This window comes from Rattus norvegicus, chromosome X, assembly GCF_036323735.1.
Source record: "Rattus norvegicus strain BN/NHsdMcwi chromosome X, GRCr8, whole genome shotgun sequence".
Taxonomy (NCBI): domain Eukaryota; kingdom Metazoa; phylum Chordata; class Mammalia; order Rodentia; family Muridae; genus Rattus; species Rattus norvegicus.
Genome location: NC_086039.1, coordinates 150,905,283 through 150,929,894, shown reverse-complemented (window position 1 = coordinate 150,929,894; position 24,612 = coordinate 150,905,283). Strand labels below are relative to the sequence as shown.

The window sequence follows — 24,612 nt, the reverse complement described above, 5'->3', positions numbered from 1 at the left end:
TTTTTAATTATTTTATTTTAGACATAAAAGGGCAATCATGTATACTTTGGCTTATTTTCATCTATTACATCATTGTTGATATTGTTCATCCTATGACAGGATTCAGTGTTGGAAGATACACCCCTAAAAGAATAAGTATTTTTTTTAAAGAAAGTAGGACAGTTTCATGGAAGTGTAAACCAATTGAGCTCTTTCCTCTCCCAAGTTGTGTTTACCAAAATATTTCTTCTTGGCAATAGTAACACTAAGATAGCCTCCATAGTTCAAAATCTTTAGGTGTTTGACTATGTAACTCATGTTCTCACAGAATATAAAGAAGTACTATGAATAATACCCAAACCTCTATTTGAAGTTTAAGACTGTCCAGAAAAAAGACTAATTATCCAAAAGTATTTCAACTTGCTCATTTTATTTTCATATGTGTAGAACTTTATTTCATAGACATTGGGTTCACAATATTATGGGATATGTAGCAGACACACAAATATTGGTGGTTTAAGAACCATATAATGCAACTTCAATATTGTAGGGAAGCACAAAACGAATATAAAGACAAATTACATACTGTTCCAAGGATTTAACAAAAATGGCAAATGCCATACCTTTAGAAACTTGGAGCAAGTTATTTGTAATTTCAGTAAACAATATTTATTCTTGTCTAAACCCTCTATTATTGTGTTGATTTTACTTTTTGATTGTCAAAATCATTTATTAATTTTTTAATGTGAATCAGCTTGTTGTAAAGAAACACACATTTATTTTTTTCTTCACAAAATTTAGGATTAAGTTGTCGCATTTTCTGATATTCTATTGAGATTTTTTTAGTAATATCTTGGTATTCTTTTGATCCTGGGGAAAATCCCTTCCTTTCTGAATCTAGGTCAATGATTGGTGTACATGAAATCTGTATCTTATCATACATGGCCTGATATTCACTGTAATCTGCCCGGAATTCATCCTCATAATACTGACGTTGGTCAGAGGAAACTATTATGGAATAATTAGACAAATACTCTGGAGTCCCACATGTAGTAACAAACTTTCCAGAATCAGCAAAAGCTTTTTTAACTTCTTTGTTGGAATTTGACTCCATAATTTCGTCTTGTTTGTTAAAATCAATCTTCGGTATTTCCTTCATGCTGGTAATGTAATTTGGGATGGTTGTTTTGCGCTTTGCAAATGCACATTTGAACTTCTCGGGCATAAAATGTTGCATTTCATTCGGCATTGAATGCTTTTTTTGAACAGAAGCACAGGATGAGGTTTCTGAAGATGTGCATTTATTCATCTCTCTTTCAATTGTGCTGCCATCATGGTGGATGCTGTCACATGTGTATTGACTCTCAGATCTTTCTGGAGCACAGGAAATATTACTATTGGATTTGATGAGCAGTGGTGAATTCGAAATTGGCAGGTGAGAGTTAGGCAGTGGTAAAGTAACATATTTGGTAGGAGCTGCAGAGCATGGCAGAATCATAGACTTCTCACTGCTTACATAGCCGTTTGATGCTAACTGCACAGCAGATTTAGGGGAACAGAGTCCTCCTTTGTTTTTAATTAAAGTATCAATATCAGATAAATGAAGAAAATGATCCTTTGAGGATGATGTATCATCTGTTTTAGAAATTACAGATGTTTCTTTGCTATGGGTGACCTCGGTAGCATTGTGAAATGGATGCAGTTTTCTGGAAAGTACCAAATCCAGTGACTGCTTGTCTTCCTTATTATAACCAGGCCAATCTCTCTGGACCTCTTTGAAGATACTGTCCTTTAAAGTATACGACAAAGTAGTGGCATTCAGATTAGCCACCTGCAGCAGAATTTTTCCAAGAAAATTGGAGTCATTTATTTTGATACCATCTTTTTGCAATTGAACAAGAAGTTCTGATTTCTTGTAGTCTTTCAGTGCCAGTAGGTGAATCACCCTATCCCTAAATGACCGCATATGGATACCATTAATCATACGTGACTTTCGGATGGCATATGCAGGATTGAGGGGGCTTGTTTTTTTCCTCTCAGGTGCTTGATCAGGAACAAAATGAGGCACTTTTTGAGCTGATACTTTTTTCTGTACATATGATTTTCTAATGTTCTTCCATGTGTTGCTGGATTTCTCTTCTGCTTCTGTCATTCTCTCTGGAGTCATCTGAACAGACATCCCAGATCTACTTACTGTCGTTTTGTCTTGAATTGATTGCAGGCAATTGAATGGTGGGCGAGAGTTTGAGATATTTGGTTGGGGGTTTCCAATTTTCTCTTGTTGGCTATCATTACTCATACTAGATAATTGAAAGTTAAAGGCTTTTATGTCTGTAGATGAATGGGTTGGTGTGATTTTGTTAAGCTGTTGAAATCCTTGAAACTGAGAAACTTGAGAAGGGGATGGATGCTTATTGCTCTGGTACAGAGGACTTGCCTGGAAGATTGACCTTGAAATCCCCATAGGCAGCCTACTGACATTGACTAGCCCTGGGTCTATGTTGTCGGCCTCCGTCACAGGCATCTGTCCTTCTGGGTGCATGATTTTTCCTGTTCCTTTTCCTCCAAAGGCAGCCACATAGTCATATCTGTAAAGATTAAAGTTTGAAAGAAAAAAATTATTTTAATTCCCTTAGCATATATGAAATAATACTTTTGTTTATAACAATATACTTATAAAAGATTTTTATTGCAGTTGAACAAATAAGAGAAATAGTTGCCTGAGGAAAATTTGAAGAAGGTAAATTTGTTTGTAAAAAAAAGTCTTTGATTTACCTTTCATCTTTATAGCTTTTCTTCAGGAGAATCTTTTGCCTTAAACTGAAAATTATGTGTTACTTCCTCATTCTATACGTAAAAAGTATCTCTTCCTCAGAAACTCAAGTAAAAGTGGTTGATAGTGGAATCCAGAGGATCTACAAATTATAGGAAAAGGTTTCTCTGTGACATGATTAAATCAAGTTTATGCTACACTTAGTCTCTTCTGCAAGAAATACTTTGAGTATTTGTGGAATTGAAGCAGCAAGGGGAAAAAGTCAAGTAACATATAAAGGCAGACCTATCAGAATTACACCAGAATTATCACCAGAGACTAGGAAAGCATGAAGATCCTGGGCAGATGTCATGTAGACACTAAGAGAACACAAATGCTAGCCCAGGCTACAATATCCAGCAAAACTCTAAATTAATATATGGAGAAACCAAGATATTCCATGACAAAACCAAATTTAAACAATATCTTTCCACATAGCCAGCCCTACAAAGGATAATAAAGAGTAAAACTCCAACACAAGGAAAGAAACTACCCTAGAAAAATCAATAAAGTATCTCCTTGCAAAAAACACAAAAGAAGAGAGACACACAAACAATTCCACTGCTAACAACAAAAATAACAGGAAACAACAGTCACTATTCCTTAATATATCTAAACATCAATGGACTCAATTCCCCAACAAAAAGACTAACAGACTGGATACATAAGGGGACCCAGCATTTTGCTGCATACAAGAAATACATCTCAGAGACAAAGACAGACACTATCTCAGAGGAAAAGTCTGGAAAACAACTTGCCAACCAAATGGTACAAAGAAACAAGCTGGAGTAGCATTTCTAATCTTGAATAAGATCAACTGTCAACCAACAGTTGTCAAAAAAGATAAGGAAGGACACTTCATACTCAGAAAAGTAAAAATCTAACAAGATGAACTCTCATTCCAAATATCTATGCTCCAAATTCAAGGTCACCTGCATTCATAAAAGAAACCTTACTAAATCTCAAAGCACACATTTTACCTCACACAATAATAGTAAGAGATTTCAACACCCCATTCTCATCAAAGAAATCATTGAAACAGAAAGTAAACAGAGACATAGAAGAACTAATAGAAATTATGAGCCAAATGCATTTAACGGATATTTATAGAATATTTTATCCTAAAGCAAAAGAATATACCTTCTCAGCACCTCATGGTACCTGCTCTAAAATTGACCATATAATCGGTCACAAAAATGGCCTCAACAGATACAAAAAGGATGAAATAATCCCATGCATCCTATCAGATCACCATGGACTAAAGCTGGTCTTCCATACCAACAATAACAACAGAATGCCCACATATACATGGAAGTTGAACAAAACTCTACTCAATGATAACTTGGTCAAAGAAGAAATAATGAAAGAAATTAAAGACTCCTTAGAATTTAATGAAAATTAAGGCACAGCATACCCAAATTTATGGGACACAATGAAAGCAGTGCTAAGAGGAAAAGTCATAGCTCTGACTAACTCCAAAATGAAACTGGAGAGAGCATACATAAGCAGCTTGATAGCACACCTTAAAGTTCTACAACAAAAAGAAGCAAATATACCCAAGAGGAGTAGAAGGCAGGAAATAATCAAACTCAGGGCTGAAATCAACCAGTCAAAACAAAACCATGAGCTGGTTCATTGAGAAAATCAACAAGATAGATAAACCCTTAGCCAGACTAAACAGAGTGAACAGAGAGTATATCCAAATTAACAAAATCAGAAGTGAAATGGGAAACAAAACAACAGAATCTGAGGAAATTGAAAAAACCATCAGATCCTACTACATAAGCCTATTTTCAACAAAACTGGAAAATCTGAATGAAATGGACAATTTTCTAGACAAATACCAGGTACCAAAGTTAAATCAGGAAAAAATAAACCATCTAAACCACTCCATAACTGCTAAAGAAATAGAAGCAATTGTTAAAAGTCACCCAACCAAAAGAGCCCAGGACCAGATATGTTTAGTGTGAAATTCTATCAGACGCTCATAAAAAACCTGATATCAATACAGTCCAAAATATTCCACAAAGTAGAACAGAAAGAACAATAACCAATTCCTTCTGTGAAGCCACAATTATGCTTATACCTAAACCACACGAAGACCCAACAAAGAAAGGACTTCAGACTAATTCCCCTTATGAATATCAATGCAGAAATACTCAATAAAATGATCACAAACTGAATCCAAGATCACATCGAAATGATCGCCCATTATGAGCAAGTAGGCTTCATCCATGGATGCAGGGATGGCTCCATATATGGAACTCTATTAGTGTAATCCACTATGAAAACAAATGCAAAGCAAAAAAACCACATGACATTTCATTAGATGCTGAGAAAGCATTTGACAAAATTCAACACACTTACATGATAAAAGTCCTGGAAAGATGAGAAATACAAAGTCCATACTTAAACATACTAAAAGAAACATAGAGCAAATCACAAGACATTAAACTAAATGGAGAGAAACTTGAAGCAATCCCAGTAAAATCAGGGACTAAACAAGGCAGCCCACTCTCTCCTTACTTATTCAATATAATACTTGAAGTCCTAGCCAGAGCAATCAAACAACAAAGGGAGGTGAAAGGGATATAAATTGGAAAGGAAGAAGTCAAAATATCACTATTTTCAGATGATATGATAGTATACTTAAGTGATCCCAAAAGCCCAGTTAACAAGTTCAGTAAAGTGTCTGGGTATAAAATTAACTCAAATAAATCAGTAGTCAAAGGATAAACAGGCTGAGAAAAAAATTAGGGAAATGATACCCTTCATAATAGTCACGAATAACATAAAACACCTTGATGTAACCAAGAAAGTGAAAGATCTGTATGACAAGAACTTTAAGTCTCTGAAGAAAGAAATTGAAGATCTCAGTACATGAAAAGACCTCCCATGCACATGGATTGACAAGATCAATACAGTAAAAATGTCCATTTTGCCAAAAGTTATCTACAGATTCAATGCAATCCCCACCAAAATTCCAACTCAGTTCCTCATAGAGTCAGAAAAAGCAATTTGAAAATTTATTTGGAATAAGATAAAACCCAGGAAAGTGAAAACTAATCTCCATGTTAAAGGAATGGATACAGAAAATATAGTACAACTACACAACGCATTACGACTCAGCTATTAAAAATGACTTTATGAATTTCATAGGCAAATGGATGGATCTAGAAAATATCATCCTGAGAGAGGTAACCCAATCACAATAAAACACACATGCAATGCACTTACTGATAATTAGATATTAATCAAAAATTCTAATTACCCAAGATACAATTCACAGACCACATGTAGCTCAAGAAGGACAACCAAATTGCAGATGCTTCAGTCCTTCTTAAAAGCAGAACAAAAATATTCATAGGAGGAGATATGAAGACAAAGTTTGGAGCAGAGACTGAAGGAATGGCCATTCAGAGCCTGCTCCACCTGGTGAACCAGCCCATTTACATACAGCCACCAAACCCAGACAATATTGCTGATGCCAAGAAGTACATGTTGACAGTAGCCTGATATAGCTGTCTCCTGAGAGTCTCTGCCAGAGCATGACAAATACAGATGCAAATGCTCACAGCCAACCTTTGAACTGAGAATGGGGTCTCTGTTGGAGGAATTAGAGAAAGGCTTGAAGGACCTGTAGGGTCTTGCAACCCCATAAGAACAACAATGTCAACCAACCAGAGCTTCCAGGGACTAAACAACTGCACAAGGTCTACACATGAACAGATCCATGGCTCTATCTGCTGCATATGTAGCAGAGGATGTCCTTGTTGGGCACCAGTGGGAGGAGGAGCCCATGTTCCTACCAAGGCTGGAATCCCCAGTGTAGGGGAATGTCAGTGTGGCAAAGTGGGAAGGGGTGGTATTTGGTGAGGGGGAACTCCCTTAAAGAAGAAGGGAATAACATTTGAAATGTAAATAAAAAATATCCAATAATAAATGAAAAATTAAACCAGCAAATAAAAAAATAAAATAAAATAAAACTTAGCCTATCAACGGAGCTTACTTGAGGCCATATAATTTATATTATTAGTAATAGATAAAAAAGAATTTAGAGGTGCTTATTTTTAATTCTTAATTCTCCATACATCACTAATAAGGGGAACTGTTTTGCTTACTTTTTCTTCTATCAGTCTTTTACTTGATATTGTTTTTTCTCTCTATTGCTCTTTTCCATTATTCTTTCTTGCATTATTCCTCATCTTTATTTAGACTGTTCATGCAACCATTCTACTCTAAGATAGTGTCCTAACACTCACACTCACTATGGAATTCTCTTTTCATTGTCTTATATAGAGTATCTGGAATCAGATTACATTTGCTTATTTGTTTCATGTAAGTTAATTTGACCAGGATATGAATTTAATAAGGGATTGGGTTTTGTCATTTTTTTACATTGCTTTGACTCTAGAATCTAGAGTTATCCCTCAAAGATATAAGAAGGCAATTCTTTAACAAATTAATGTCAATTATATTCCCTATTAAGTCTTACTCTTCATAAGCTTACTCTGCTAAATTTCTGTTCAATATTAGAAATCTAGCTCAAAGTTAAGTTCATTTGTAAAATCTATCTCTCATCAAAAAGAATTATTTCCTTCATTATTATCTCAGAGAATATTGTAAAATTTTTATTAAATATAGCACATGTTATATCATTATCATTTACATTTTTGTAGTTCTACTAGTCTATAACCTTTAGAATCATAAAACCTAATTTATGTTCAATTTTATTGACCCTTGACTTTTTGTCCCTAATGTGTACTTTTTAATCAATAGGTGCATATGAATGGTAATTTTTAAATGTCAAGAGAATGACTAGTAGTACTTTATGCATTTCTTAAGCCAAAGATGTAGTAGTAGCATATTAACAAGTATATGAGTTTATTAGTGTCAGAGAAATGCTTCATTCCTCCTTGATCTTTTCCAAGCTCCCATAACTTCACAATACACTTCTATAAATAAAGGAATGAAATGCCTGATGCAGAGGTAAAATAAAACCAGCGCAATGCAGAGGTACACTCAGAAATATCATGACTTCATACATACATAAATATTATTTCATACTTGATGAAGATCCTTAGTGAATATATACAGAAATGAGTTGTATTTCCTGTACTTATGTCTAAAATCTTTTAGATATTAAAAACATATCCCACTTATTTCCAGAAAAAAACAAGATGTCTTCTGGAAAAATAAAATAAAACAAGATTGGAAGAGAGTCATTTTGTGACAAAATATAAAATTTTATATAAATAAAAAACTTGAATATGGACAATTCCAGACCTCCAAGAAGAAAATGAACAATATATGTATCTCAGTTCAAAATTACCACATATCTTTAGTATAATTTTAATAAAAATCTCCACAAGGACTTTATTTCAGTCTACCAAAACTGTTCTGAGAACTAAAAGAATTTGCAAATGATAATGAGAGTGGAGAGCTTTTTTACCTAATAATAGAACATAACCCAGCAATAATTAACAAAATGAGGAATTAGGAGACAGTCCAAATAGATGACAATGTGCAAAGTGCCAGAACTTACTAGAGGATAAACAAAACTATTATCATCAATGGATACATGGTAGATTATTAGAGAAGGCTTACTAAATTCAACTTATAAACATTTTAGCAAAGATATCACATTAAAATTTTCCTTTATAATGTGGGTATATTCTGTATATATCGTAAGTTAAATATAAAATTATATTATATGACAACAAAGGACTTTATATTTCAAAGGGTGCTGTAATTATGTAAAATATATATCTTGCTATATAAAATTGTTTTTCATATAGTGAATACTCAAGTTTCATTTCATCAACCATCGAAACTTGCTACCAAATTATAAAAAGGCAAAAAATGACAAGAATTATATAACAAAATTTTGAGTTGTGAAGAATTGACTTATTTGCACAGATCTTAATGCTAATTATTCAAATTATTGAACATATTTCTAACAAACTCCTCATTAATCTGGTGGCAAAAATGTTGTTGCAGGAATGGTGGAGCCACCTCTATGGAAATTCTGGGGGTCGTGTAGCTGCAAAAGCATCTCCTGCATGAGGACCTAGTTGAGGACTGCCCAAGAGACAAAGGAATCCTGGTGCAGAAAATGCTAGCCAATTGGGAACTGGTTTAGAAGAGATGCTTTATTGGGGCCAAGGGCACACAGATAGAGGGTATTAAAGGAGTTTGCAGCAGTGCTCAGAGAGAGGATTTCTCACCTGTTCCTGGAAGTTGACTCTGTGCCAACTCACCTCCAACCCCCAAGTGCAGGTCAGGTCAGGCAGCAAGTAGTCCAGGGCACAGGGAACAAAATATATTTTTAAAATATATAAAAATTTGTCATTATTGAAGATGTCTACTTTGTCACATTGTTACTAATACATTAAATGTGTATCTCCAAAGGGATTGTGAGAGTGAAAAAGAAAAACATAAAAAATGTCCCTGTGCACATGTTTAAAGGACCTTAAATAATTTCCAGTATCACATGAAAGTTTTATCTAGATACCATTTTGTGTCTGACGAGAACCTTCTTTCTGATTCACAGGCTGTATCTAGATAGTTTGTGCTAGGATATCAAAAAGTGCATAAGGATCTATTTGGAGCTCCCTTTATAAGAACACTAATATAATTTATAAGGACTCATTGTGTTCTGGAGCAGTGAGAATGACAAAACTTTGTTCATCAATCCAACTTATGTACTATGAAACATGTACCAACATTTGTATAACACTAGCTTCCAGTTTGACAGTATCTCAAAACATAGCTTTGATCATTATAGACACCCTGTGTAAACTAACAAGACCACTGATACCCAAACATTGAGCAATTTTATGTGTGAAAGGAGGAGACATTTGTAGCAGGTGTCTAGTTATCACTTGTATCCATTATATAGCACATGTTCTGTTTTCAGAGTCAAAGAAAGAACTTCACAAACACAAGTTCAAACAACTGTTGTTAATTTTCAACACCCTTGATATCTAACTAAATTTAGAAATAGGTCTACATTTTTCTTACCTGTCCATTGATCTTTGTCACCATCTAGGTTATGAGCTTTCTGGAGCACTATATTTTCTGTGGTGTGCCTTCACACTGCTCTTAAAGTTCTTTGCTCTGTAACTAACAACATATCCATGCTTCTAGAACTCTGACACCACAATCACTAATCTCCAAAGTTCTCTATCTTAAAGTAACATTCTCCATCTTAAGGTAAAACTTCAGTTTCCTTAAGAATACAACTTTCCTACAGCCCTATCAATCAGTGTTTTTATTGCTGTTTTATTTTACGTGTGTAGGTGCTTTGCCTCTATGTATGTCTATACACTACTTGCATACCTGGTACCCTTTGAGGCTGGAATATAGTCAGATTTCCTAGAACTGAAGTTGTAAGTAGTTGGGAGCCAAAGTTTTGGTCTAGAGAATTGAACTGGCGTCCTCTAGAAGAGGATCCTTCTCTCTTAACCATTCAGCCATCATCTCAACCCAATATAGATTTTGTCTTGTTTAAAGGTTTTTATAAATCAGCTTGGGTGTCTTAGCTGGAGCTGCTGTACCAATCACAGATTAGGTGGTTTATAAATAACAAAAATCTGTAGGTAAGAATGTGTAGAAGTTAAGCCCCACAGACTCTATTTTGTTCTTTCTCTTGGGCAATTTTGTGCCTGTGGCCTAGAACTGGAATTTGTTCTATGGTCACTGCTATCTCATGACTTTCCACAACAACTCAGTGCCTTGATTTAATACCTGAGAATCCTCCAGGCTGAAATAGTATAGTTATAGTTAATTCTACCCAAGTGTGACTCCTGACCACACTATATATAGTACCAACAAAATGTACTGGTTAGTTTTTATTGTCACCTTGATGTAAGCTTGACAAACCTAGGAAGACAGGAAGTCAATTGAGGAATTACCTAAATCAGATTTTCCAATGGGTGTAACTGTAGGGCATTTTCTTGATTATAAACTGATGTAGGAGTGTCCAGCTCAATCTTTTTTTTCTCACTTTTATTAAATTGGGTATTTCTTATTTACATTTCAAATGTTAGTCCCTTTCCCAGTTTCCAGTCCATCAGCCCTCCAACCCCTCCCCCTCCACTTCAATATGGATGTTCCCCTCCTCATCCACTCCTCATTACCATGCCACCCAACAATCCCCTACACTGGAGGTCCAAACTTGGAAAGACAAAGGGTTTCCCTTTCCACTGGTGCCCCAACAAGGCTATTCACTGCTACATATAAAGTTGGAGCCCAGGGTCCATCCATGTATAACCTTTGAGTAGTGGGTTAGTCCCTGGAAGCTCTAGTTGGTTGGCATTGTTGTTCTTATGGGGTCGCAAGCCCCTTCAGCTCCTTCAGACCTTACTCTAATTCATCCAATGTGGGTCCCATTCTCAGTTTAGTGGTTTGCTGCTGGCATTCGCCTCTGTATTTGACATGTTCTGGCTGCGTCTCTGAGGAAAGATCAATATCTGGTTCCTGTCAGTATGCACTTCTTAGCTTCATCCAGCTTATCTAGTTTTGGAGGCTGTATATGTATGGGCCAAATGTGGGGCAGGCTCTGAATTGTCATTCCTTCAGTCTCTGCTCCGAACTTTGCCTCCCAATCCCCTCCTATGGATATTTTTGTTCCCCTTTTAAAGGAGGAGTGAAGCATCCACATTTTGATCATCCTTCTTGAGTTTCATGTGGTCTGTGCATCTTGGGTAATTTGAGCATTTGGGCTAATATCTACTTATCAATGAGAGCATACCATGTGTGTTTTTCTGTGATTGGGTTACCTCACTCAGGGTGACATTTCCTAGTTCCATCCATTTGCCTATGAATTCCATGAAATCATTGGTTTTGATAGCTGAGTAGTACTCCACTGTGTAGATGTACTAGGTTTTCTTTATCTATTCCTTTGTTGAAGGGCATTTGGGTTCATTCCAGCTTGTGGCTATTATAAATAAGGCAGCAATGAACATGGTGGAGTATGTGTCTTTGCTAAATGTTGGAGCATCTTTTGGGTATATGCCCAGGAGTGGTATAGCTGGGTCCTCAGGTAGTGTAATGTCCAATTTTCTGAGGAACCTCCAGACTGATTTCCAGAGTGGCTGTACCAGTTTGCAATCCCACCAACAATGGAGGAGTGTTCCTCTTTCTCCACATCCTCACCAGCATCTGCTGTCATCAGAGTTTTTGATCTTAGCCCTTCTGACTGGTATGAGGTAGAATCTCAGGTTTATTTGATTTGCATTTCCCTGATGACTAAGGATGTTGAACATTTCTTTAGGTGTTTCTCAGCCATTTGATATTCCTCAACTGTGAACTCTTTGTTTAGCTCTGTACCCCATATTTAATAGGGTTATTTTGGCTCTCTGGAGGCTAACTTCGTGAGTTCTTTGTATATTTTGGATATTAGCCCTCTATCGGATGTATGATTGGTAAAGATCTTTTCCCAGTCTGTTGATTGCCGTTTTTTCCTAATGTCAGTCTTTTGCCTTGCAGAAGCTTTGTAGTTTTATGAAGTCCCATTTGTCGATTTTTGATCTCAGAGCATAAGCCATTGGTGTTTTGTTCAGAAAATTTTCCCCAGTGCCCATGTGTTTGAGACTCTTCCCCACTTTTTCTTCTATTAGTTTTAGTGTATCTGGTTTTATATGGAGGTCCTTGATCCACTTGGAATTGAGCTTTGTACATGTTGATAAGAATGGATCAATTTGCATTCTTCTATATGCTGACCTGCAGTTGAACCAGCACCATTTCTTGAAAATGCTCTTTCTTCCATTGGATGGTTTTAGCTCCTTTGTCAAAGATCAAGCAAACATAGGTGTGTGGGTTCACTTCTGGGTCTTCAATTCTCTTCCACTGATCTATCTGCCTGTCTCTGTACCAATACCATACAGTTTTAATGACTATTGCTCTGTAATACTGTTTGAAGTCAGGGATGATGATTTCCCCCAGAAGTTTTTTTCTTTCTATCTGTAAAGAATTGTGTAGGAATTTTGATGGGGCTTGCATTGAATCTGTAGATTGCTTTTGGCAAAATGGCGATCTTTACTATATTTATCCTGCCAAACCTTGAGCATGGAAGATCTTTAAATCTTCTGAGATCTTTCTCAATTTCTTTCTACAGAGACTTGAAGTTCTTATCACACAGATCTTTCACTTGCTTGGTTAGAGTCACAACAAGATATTTTATATTATTTGGAACTATTGCGAAGGGTGTCGTTTCCTTAATTTCTTTATCAGCCTATTTATCTTTTGAGTAGAGGAAGGCTACTGATTTGTTTGAGTTAATTTTATACCCAGACATTTGCTGAAATTGTTTATCAGGTTAAGTTGTTCTCTGGTGGAACTTTTGGGGTCACTTAAGTACACTATCATATCATCTGCAAATAGTGATATTTTGATTTCTTCCCTTCCAATTTGTATCCCTTTGACCTCCTTTCGCTGTCTGATTGCATTGGCTAGAATTTTGAGTACTATATTGAATAAGTAGGGAGAGAGTGGGCAGCCTTGTCTAGTCCCAGAATTTAGTGGGATTGTTTCAAGTTTCTCTCCATTTAGTTTTATGTTAGCTAGTGGTTTGCTGTATATTGTTTTTACTATGTTTAGACATGAGCCTGGAATTCCTCATCTTTCCAGGACTTTTATCATGAAGGGGTGTTGAATTTTGTCAAATGCCTTCTCAGCATCTAATAAATTGATCATGTGGTTCTTATCTTTGAGTTTGTTTATGTAGTAGATTACATTGATTGATTTTCATATATTAAACCATCCCTGTATCCCTTGGATGAAGCCTACTTGATCATGATGGATGATCGTTTAGATGTGTTCTTGGATTCAGTTTGCAAGAATTTTATTGAGTATTTTTGTGTCAATATTCATAAGGGAAATTGGTCTGAAGTTCTCTTTCTTTGTTGGGTCTTTGTGTTGTTTCTGTATAAGAGTAATTGTAGCTTCATAGAAGGAATTTGGTAGTGCTCTGTCTGTTTCAATTTTGTAGGATAGTTTGGACAGTATTGATATGGTGTCTTCTATGAAGGTCTAATAGAATTCTGCACTGAACCCATCTGGACCTGGGCTCTTTTTGGTTGGGAGACTTTTAATAACTGCTTCTATTTCTTTAGGAGTTATGGGGTTGTTTAGATGGTTTATTTGTTCCTGATTTAACTTTGGTACCTTGTATCTGTCTAGAAAATTGTCCATTTCCCCCAGATTTCCCAGTTTTGTTGAATATAGGCTTTCGTAGTAGGATCTAATGATTTTTTTAATTTCTTCAGATTCTGTTGTTATGTCTCCCTTTTCATTTCTGACTTTGTTAATTTGGATATGCTCTCTGTGCCCTCCAGTTAGTCTGGCTAAGGCTTTATCTATCTTGTTGAGTTTCTCAAAGAACCAGCTTCTGGTTTTCTTGATTCTTTGTATAGATCTTTTTGTTTCAACTGGTTGATTTCAGTCCTGAATTTGATTATTTCCTGCCTTCTGCTACTCTTGGGTATATTTGCTTCTTTTTGTTCTGGAGGTTTTAGGTGTTCTGTCAAGCTGCTAATGTATGCTCTCTCCAGTTTCTTTTTGGAGGCACTCAGAGCTATGAGATTTCCTCTTAGCACTGATTTCATTGTATCCTATAAATTTGGGTATGCTGTGTCTTCATTTTCCTTAAATTGTAAAATGTCTTTAATTTCTTTCTTTATTTCTTCCTTGATGAAGTTATCATTGAGTAGAGTGTTGTTTAACTTCCATGTATATGTGGGCTTTCCATCATTTTTTTGTTTATTTTGTTTTGTTTTGTTTTTGTTTTTGTTGTTATTTTATGTTATTGAAGACCAGCCTTAGTCCATGGTGATCTAATAGGATGCATGGGATTATTTCAATCTCCTTGTATTTATTAAGGTCTGTTTTATGACCAATTATATAGTCATTTTTGGAGAAGGTACTATGAGGTACTGAGAAAAAGGTGTATTCTTTTGTTTTCAGATGAAATGTTCTATAAATACCTGGTTAAATCCATTTATTTCATAACTTCTTTTAGTTTCTCTATGTCTCTGTTAATTTTTTCCTATGATGTGTCCTTTGATGAGAGTGTGGTGTTGAAATATGCTACTATTATTGTATGAGTTGCAATGTGTGCTTTGAGGTTGAGTAAGGTTTCTTTTATGAATGTAGGTGCCATTGCATTTGGAGCATAGATACTCAGGTTTGAGAGTCCATCTTTGGGATTTTTTCCTTTGATGTATATGAAGTGTCCTTCCTTATCTTTTTTGATATCTTTTGGTTGAAAGTCGATTTTATTGAGATTAGAATGGCTACTCCAGTTTGTTTCTTTGGACCATTTGCTTTGAACATTGTTTCCAGTCTTTTTACTCTGAGGTAGTGTCTCTATTGGTCTCTGATGTGTGTTTCCTGTATGAAGCAAAATACTGGGTCCTCTTTTTGTATCCAGTCTGTTAATCTCTGTCTTTTTAATGGGGAATTGAGTCCATTCATGTTAAGAGATATTAAGGAATAATAATTGTTATTTTTTTTGTTAGAGGTGGAATTATGTTTGTGTGTCTCTCTACTTTTGGTTTCATTGCAAGATTACTTTCTGGCTTTTTCTATGATCTTGTCTTCTTTGTGTTGGTGTTTTGCATCTATTATCCTTTGTAGGGCTGGATTCATAGAAAGATATTTTGTAAATTTGTTTTTGTCATGGAGTATCTTGGTTTCTCCATACATGGCAATTTAGAGTTTTGCTGGATATAGTAGCCTGGACTGCCATTTGTGCTCTCTTAGTATCTGTATGACATCTACCCAAAATCTTCTGGCTTTCATAGTCTCTGTGGAGAAGTCTATTGTAATGCTGATAGGTCTGCCTTTATATGTTACTTGACCTCTTGCCTTTATTCCTTTTAATAGTCTTTCTTTGTTTTGTGCGTTTGGTGTTTTGAGTATTATGTGACAGGAGAAATTTCTTTTCTGATCCAATCTTTTTGGAGTTCTGTAGGCTTCTTGTATGTTTATGGACATCTCTTTCTTTAGATTAGGGAAGTTTTCTTCTATGATTTTGTTGAAGATATTTACTGGTCCTTTAGTTGGTCGTCTTCACTCTCTTCTACACCTATTATCCTTAGGTTTAATCTTCTCAGTGTGTCCTTTATTTTCTGGATGTTTTGGCTTAGGTGCTTTTTGCATTTTACATTATCTTTGATGGTTGTGTCAATGTTTTCTATGGTTTCTTCTGCCCCTTAGATTCTTTTTTCTATCTCGTGTATTCTGTTGGTGATGCTTGCACCTGATCTCTTTCCTTGGGACCTTCTTGTACCTTGACTCCTGATCTCTTTCATAGGTTTTCTATCTCCATGGTTTTCTTCCTTTGTGCTTCCTTTATTGCTTCTATTTCCTGTTTTATATCCTGGAATTTTTTTTTAAATTCCTTCACCTGTTTGGTTGTATTTTCCTTTAATTCTTTAAGGGATTTTTGTGTTTCCTCTTCAACAGCTTCTACTTGTTTACTTGTGTTTTCCTGTATTTCTTTAAGGGAGTTATTTATGTCCTTCTTAAAGTCGTCTTTCACCATCATAAGATGTGATTTTAAATCAAAATCTTTCTTTTCCGGTGTGCTTGGATATCCAGTATTTACTTTGGTGGGAGAACTGGGCTCTGATGATGTCAAGTAGTTTTGGTTTCTGTTGCTTAGTTTCCTGTGCTTGCCTCATGCCATCAGGTTTACTCTGATGTTAGCTTGTTTTGCTGTCTCTGACAGTGGCTTGACCCTCCTGTAGGCCTCTATGTCAGCACTCCTGTAGACTTGTTTTCTTTCAGCCATATCTAGGAGTAGACAGCAGCTCCTGGGTCTATGTGACCAGAAGCCTCCAGGTGGGTGGTTTGAGGCAGAAGAGTTGGTCTTACCTCTGCTTTCAGATATTTAGGTTCTCCTGTATACTGGCTTTCAGCTCTAGGCACAGGTAGAAATCCAAAGTGTCGTGCCCCTGTCTGCTCCTAGGTTCCTGTGCCCATAGGATAAAGAGGGCTCTAGGCGGGTTGGTTAGGGAATGTGGGCAGAAGTAGTTGTCACTCCTGATGTCTCAGGATTGTTCAAACTTCTTAGGGTCTACCTCTCTCCTCTACGGGAATTGGATTCAGGAAGCTGTGGGACTGGTTCAGTTCAGTTCTGTGCACAGGTAGAAACCAGCAGGTTCCTGCTGCCAACTGCTCTTTTATTCCTGTATCCAGAGGCAACTAGGCAGGTTCCTATTGGGCCAGGAATATGAACAGAAGTGACAATCTCCTCTGAGATCTCAGGATTGTCTGCATCTCTGAGGGTTTAGCTCTCTCCTCCTGGGGATTTGCTTACAGGGAGCTGTGGGAATGTTTCAGTTCAGTTTCAGGAACAGCCAGAAACCAGAAGTATCCTGTCCAAGACAACTTCTGCCTTTTTGTGCCCTGAGGAAACCAGGCAGGTTGCTTAGAGCAGAAAAGTTGATTTTACCTCTGCTATCAGATGTGTAGGCACTCCTGGTGACTGGATTTCAGCTCTTGATGGAGGCAAAAACCCAAATGGTCTTTCCCCTGCCGGCTCCTAGGACCCTGTGCCCAAGGGCACAGACGGCACTAAGCCGATTAGGTTGGAAACGTGGGATGGGGAACATTTTCATATATCCCCATGAGTGTTTTGATCAAAAGTGCCATGAGACTCATTTTATCTACTGATTAGTATTTCACGGGGCCTCTCATGTCAAATCTGCATTTAGTGGACATTGTATCTGTTTGAAAACTATGCATTTATTACTTTCAGGAACCCAAGGCATAAAAATTCATAAAATGTTCAAGGGCACTAATATTAGTCCCTTATATATTCAAAATGAACACTGAAGTTAATACATTTGTAAGAATCTTGTCAAGAATTTAGAGAAAATTTAAATAAATGCCAAATTATATTCAAACAGTATCCTAATTGCAGTTATTCAATACTTTTATTACCATTTTAAAAGAACTTAATAATGACAATACAAAAACATAACTGATGGAATTCTAGAACAAAAGGAAGCTTCTATTCAGCCATTAAAAATTAAAAGAGGCTTCTTAAAAGTATATTTGTAACTTTAAAATAAAAGAGTAAAAAAATAGTTGAGAAAGTATATGGTTAACACACAAAAGTGCTTCAAATCTCAATATAGCACCAAAATTTTTGGTTTACCTACATATTCATGAGAATACATTTCAATATTATACAAAACATCAAAAACACTCTATCTTGATGCCAGCATTATAATATGAATTTTCAACCTGTCTGTTCTCACTATCTCCCTAGAAGTCAAAAAGCTACTAAGGAAGAACATAGCTTTAATAATTAACATGAGTGTCTTTTGATATTCCAATTTACAGTAATCATAATTATCTCCTGATTGATAACACTTTATAAACCAATAGAAAATGCTTTACTTAGTAAATGGAATTGTCAAGAGAATGTTTTCTTAAAATTTTTTCTGGACACTATTTTTGAGATTGTAACTACAGTATGGAAGGTTTTACTAATCACTTTGTATCTACATGGAGTGAAATGGGAGAGTAGATGATGGTATTATAAACAATTCAGAGAAAGTTTTGGTTAAAAACAGAAATGTATTTAATTAAGCAGGAATTCTTAGAAATCATGATCAAATCACTACTTAATCTAATCAAATTTCATAATATTCTTATTTTTCTGGATTTCTCAGAACGCCCACCAAAGGTTATAGACTCTTTAACAACATCCCAAGTGTCAAGCATGGAAATCATCCATTTGATGGTCAAGGGAATCCAAAAAAAAAAACTCCCAAAACATACAGTTTATCACTATTGCCCTTGGTGGCCTCTCAGAGGTTGATCTAAGTCAATATTGTAGAAGACACTGTATTTCAAACACAAACCTTAAAGAGTACCTGATCTGATCCGAAAGCCTCTCTGGGGACTAGTTTTCTTTCTTTTTTTTTATTTATTTTTTATTTTTTATTTTTTATTAACTTGAGTATTTCTTATATACATTTCGAGTGTTATTCCCTTTCCCGGTTTCCGGGCAAACATCCCCCTCCCCCCTCCCCTTCCTTATGGGTGTTCCCCTCCCAACCCTCCCCCCATTGCCGCCCTCCCCCCATAGACTAGTTCACTGGGGGTTCAGTCTTAGCAGGACCCAGGGCTTTCCCTTCCACTGGTGCTCTTACTAGGATATTCATTGCTACCTATGGGGTCAGAGTCCAGGGTCAGTCCATGTATAGTCTTTAGGTAGTGGCTTAGCCCCTGGAAGCTCTGGTTGCTTGGCATTGTTGTACTTTTGGGGTCTCGAGCCCCTTCAAGCTCTTCCAGTTCTTTCTCTGATTCCTTCAATAGGGGACCTATTCTCAGTTCAGTGGTTTGCTGCTGGCATTCGCCTCTATATTTGCTGTACTACCAGAAGATGTATACAAACTGCCAAGGGAGGGAAGCAAATGACAGTCCTACCTCTGTTGCCTATACTCTCATGGTAACCAATGGCTGTCAGTTGAACTTAAATGCCTGCTCAACAGAAGGAATGCCATATCTGTAAGGCAAGACAACAACCAATGGTTTGTGAGGTCACAGATCTCAGAATAAGATAAATGCCCACTCTTTAATAAACTAGTATAATCCCTTCCTGCATTCTAAATATTTACTCTTATATCTGCACCTTACAAAGAAAGCTTTCTGATACTGGTCTTGGCAAACATTTAACTATTTATTTGTGAGTATGACAAAAGCACAATCAAAAATATGTGACAACATCATAAACTAAAAACAAATTTTACACAACTAAGTATATGATTAAAAGAGTAGAAGACAACTTACAGAAGAGGACAAAATATTTGTGAGTTATGTATCTGGTAAATTATTCACATTCAAAGTATATAAAAATGAAATAAAGTTATATGTATCAGTTTAAAAATAAAGAAAGAAAGAAAGAAAGAAAGAAAGAAAGAAAGAAAGAAAGAAAGAAAGGACTAGAATGGACATTCTCCTAAGGATATCCAGTGGATAGGCATGGCCCCCAGTTGAGGAATGGGGCCATCCACCCACCTCAAAAATACTAATCCAGAATTCCTGTTGTCAAAAGGAAATGCAGGGACAAAGAGTGGAGCAGAAACTGAAGGAAAGGCCATTGAGAGACTGCTAGGAATCCATCCTATTTGCTGACACAAAACCCAGACACTATTGCTGTTGCCAAGAAGTGCTTACTGACAGGAGACTGGTATAACTGTCCTCTGAGAGGCTCTGCCAGAACTGGACCAATTCAGATGCAGACACTCACAGCCAACCATTGAACAGAGTGTGGGGCCCACAATGTGGAAGTTAGGGCAAGGACTGTAGGAGCTGAAGGAGTTTGCAACCTCATGGGAAGAACAACATCAAGCAACAAGACCCTCCCCCAATTCTACTAGGGACAAAACCATCAACCAAAGAGTACACAAGGAGTACCCATTGCTCCAGCTGGATATTTAGCAAAATATTGCCTTATCTAGCTTGGGGAGGGGAGCCCCTTGGTCCTGTGGAGGCTTGATAACCCAGGATAGGTGACCACTAGGTTGCTGAGGCAGGAGTGGCTAGGAGTAGGGGAGCACCCTCAGAGAGGTAAGGGGAAGAAGGAGGAGATAGGGGACTTATGGATGGGAAACTGGAAAGGCAGATAACTTTTGAAATGTAAATAAATAAAAAACCAATAAAAAGGAATAAAATAAACAAAAAAATGAGAGTTATACTGTAATTTGCAAGAGTATGCATTTTTGGAGGATATTATTCTAACTGAAGCAATTTACACAAGAAATACCTTATGATGTCACTAACATTTCTATGTGAAATTAACAAAGCCAATTTCATTAAATCAGAGTAAAATGGCATGGATATGCTGTGTTAGCAAGGAGATATTGATCAAAAGATAAATCTTGGCAATAAGATAAATTCTGGTGATTTAATGTAGAACAGTATTACTACAATTAATAATCTTGTATTATTTGTTGGAATATGAAAATTTTAAGTATTTTTATCACACATACATAGAAAATAACAACTATGAGTGGTAATGATATATTTATCTCTTGCAATTGCTGCACAATGCACTGGTATTCCAAATAATTATATTTTATACCTTGATTTTTATTATTTAATTATAAAGTATTATCTCATTCTAATATTTTAGTAACCAGAATTGACAATCCTTTAGCTGCAGAAACAACTATTAGATTTTGAATGTTTGTAAATCATGATATTTTCAACTGCCATTTTCACAGTTAAGGACAGTAGCTCAGTACATTTAATGGATGAAAAAATATTCCTTACTCACTATAGTAGAATTAATAGATGGAACATTGGGGAGGTGATTAAATGGTATCATTCCTTATTCTCTTTTTTCTTTTGTTTTATTGGATATTTTCTTTATTTATATTAGAAATGTTATCCACTTTCTTTCCCCTTTGGAAACCCCCTATCCCATCCCTTCTCCCCCTGCCTCCATGAGGGCGCTCCCCCACCCACCTACCCACACATTCCCTCTTGCCTCCCTACCCTGGCAGCATTCACACTGGGACATCTAGCCTTCATAGGATCAAAGGCATCTCCTCCCATTGTTGCCCAACAAGGCCCATCCTTGGCTACATACGTGGCTAGAGCCATGGGTCTCTCCCTGTGTACTCTTTGGTTAGTGGTTTAGTCCCTGGGAACTCTGGGTTGTCTGGTTGGTTAATACTGTTGTTTTTCCTACGGGGTTGCTAACCCCTTAAGCTACCTCAGTCCTTTAACTAACTCCCCTATTAGGGACCCCATTTGCAGTCCAATTGTTGGCTGAGAGCATCTGCCTCTGTATTTGTCAGGCTCTGGCACAGCCTCTCAGGAGGAACATATATCAGGCTCCTGTCAGCATGCACCTCTCGGCATTCCCAATAGTGACTGGATTTGGTGACTGCATGAGGGATGGATGCCCATGTGTCACAGTCTCTGGATGGACTCTCATTCTATATTTTTGAATGGTTTTTTTCTCTATTGCTCTCATAAAAGAGATTTAAGGAACGCCCTAATTTCTTTTGGAATCTTCAAACATAGGAAGTCTGTGAGAAAGTGCTGTCTGTGAAGAATTGTGCTCCTGTCAACTACCAAATATAGGTGTCATTTGATGTGAAAATTCCATCCCCTAGAAATATAAGAAATGCATTTGTTATTTATGAATTATTCATTTAACTAAAACAAACACTCAGTTATTTGAATATGAAGTCCAAATTTCTTCTTGAAATTAGATCCTTGAACATTGGTCTTGTTTCTCACTTCTCTCACACCATCAATATTGGATCCTCACCAGGATTCCTCCCAGTTATCCTATTGCTTCCTCATGTCATGTAGATCCTGTAGCTTTGGATCAGCAGGACTGGTTCTTTTAAGCACCCGAACAGTTCACATATGATGTAGACTTGGGAGCGTGCCAACTCAAAGGCCAAGATCAAGTCCTGAATGGCTGCTGAGCTGGTCAGTTTGCAGTCTCTCTCTTATCCATACCACCAGGGCAAGTTCTTCAGTATTACTCTGTCTTGACCACCAATATTGCCATTGGCCAGAGCCAGCTATACTGTGCTGATCAATCAAGGTGCCAGGTTCACTATCCCAAGTGCTATAGCTGGCAAGGAGCTAGGCTGGCTTTCCTACTGGGCAGGCAGGCATCTGTGTGTCTAAGACCAACCATAGCCATGTGAAGAGAGGCAGTTCTCGGGCACTTCACAGTAGCATCATGGTCAGGAGGTTTCCTGACTTTACTTTGAACCTGCACTGCCATCAGCATAGCCATGGGATACTGTAAAGAACTCCTTGCCACTGACATCATTCAGCACACTAGCCAGAGATCCCAACCCAAGGCTAGTCATTGTAAACAGTGTATTATATTATAATATATAAGCATCAGTCTTGTGACACAATTTCTACTTAAGGAAATCTTACAACCATCCTTTAATACTCCTCTTGGAGCTTTTATTTTTTTTATAAATTTCTCTCTGTCTCTCTGTCTCTGTCTCTGCATCTCTGTCTCTGTCTGTCTTTGTCTCTGTCTGTCTGTCTCTGTCTGTCTGTCTGTCTTTCTCTCTCTCTCTCTCTCTCTTTCCTTTCTTGTTTGCTTGCTTGATAGCATTTGTTCTTGTTTTTTAAAGTAAAGATCTCTTTGTGTTGCTCATGCTGGCATAGAATGTTCCATTCACTCCAGGATTCGCTCCAATCATGCTTTTCTTATCTGGATTACAGGTGTTTGCTATCATGCTGTACCATTTCTAAAAATATTTAAAGAACAATTCTGCTTTCATGCTTTAAAGAAGGTGAGCTTTTGTTCATTTGTTGTTTTATTTATATGAAAAAATATGCCCAATGATTTTTTGAATGAGTCATTACAGTTTAAGGATAGAAAATGTTGATTATTTGTAATTTTTCTAGAAAAATATTAATATAACATTATACTCATTCATTAACGTAAAAGCTTATGCAACTTTCCAAAAATCAGTAGTACATATTATTTAAAAGACAGTGTGTATTATCACTGTGTTTTCCTGATTAGAAGAATGTTGAGATGATTTCTAAAATTTTTGTTCTTAGTGCTGGGATAGAACCCAGCACATGCTGGTCAAACATTTTACTGCTGAGTCAAATACTCAGCCCTTCTGTGAAATATTAAATGACAACATTTTCCTTCAAAACAATTGAAGGAAACAAAACAATTTGTATTAACATTATAAAGCTGGGTATTATAAATTCCATGAGTCTATTTTAAGGTAGAATCTCTAAATCTGTGGATTTATGTGACGTTGGTTTTGTTTTGTTTCATTTATACCTCCTTTGGACTCAGTTTTTGGGGTGGTTAGACTAGATTGTCTCTATGGACACTTTTAGTACTGCAGTACAATGAATAGGTTATAAATATTTAATTTCAGTTTCTGAGTCATCTGTAAAAATAGTTTCAAAAACAAGCTTTGCAGCATGAATCCTTTCCCTACCATAGCAACTACTCTAGGATCGTGTTACATTGTGGCACAGCAGAGCTAGAAGTTTTCAGCATACATGAAGATGCTAATTATTGCACTTCTGCCTCACATCATCAATCTAGGTGGATGACATTTCTGAATCAGAGGCTCTAAAATAAAGGATTACAAACAAAGGAGGAAAACATCTCTCTGCATTACTGAGTTAATAAGAATAGATGTTAGTTAGCATAATCAATAATTTTCAAATGTTGGGTTTGGAGAATTCAGTCAGAAATATTCCTTGCTTTTGAGTCTTGTGAGGGAATAAAATACAAATTGCTGCTCCAGAGAAGGGTTCTATGATAAGTTATCCATCTACTGGTCAGCCACAAACACATACACACACACAGGCACAACATAAAATGGCCTCTGCGTCCATTTATATAGAGTATATGTATAACAATAATAGTGGTTGTGGGAGAAGTCGTGAAATTGAGAGGGACTGAGAACGGGACACAGGAGGAAATGGAATGGGGACAGAATGATGAAAGTGTAAAAGAGGGTTCATATATTAATATCTCAAAAATATTAAATTAAAAAGAATATAAAATTTTAAAAACCTCAGTATGATAATTATGTAAAAAGTTATTCTACATTTTATCTTTAAGGTAACTTTAGGGCAAAATAAGGTCAATTAGATGGATTTTAGAGAACAGACATTATTAACCTTTCTTGCTTCATAAATTTTTCTGTGCCAAGCCTATGTGGCTTATATATAGTCAGCACAAAATAGATAAAATAAGAACCACTACAATTTTGTAGCAGAGGGAGAAACTGTGAAAAGCTATATTAAGGATATTTATTTCTATAGTTTCT

General features: G+C 36.4%; 1 protein-coding gene across 2 annotated transcripts; it reads right to left on the bottom strand.

The window, feature by feature from the left end:
* Positions 1–390: 390 nt before the first annotated feature.
* Ell2l1 (elongation factor for RNA polymerase II 2 like 1) lies at positions 391–9,924 on the bottom strand. Of its 2 annotated transcripts, none has more exons than XM_017602421.3 (2): positions 9,815–9,924; positions 391–2,567 (listed from the first exon to the last, which is right to left on the bottom strand). In XM_017602421.3, the coding sequence occupies exons 1-2, from the start codon at positions 9,820–9,822 to the stop codon at positions 671–673; spliced, it is 1,905 nt and encodes a 634-aa protein (XP_017457910.1). In that variant the 5' UTR covers positions 9,823–9,924; the 3' UTR covers positions 391–670. The 2 variants fall into 2 exon arrangements, with proteins under 2 accessions (XP_017457910.1, XP_038956216.1); XM_039100288.2 differs by lacking the exon at positions 9,815–9,924 and adding an exon at positions 9,019–9,744.
* Positions 9,925–24,612: the final 14,688 nt, after the last annotated feature.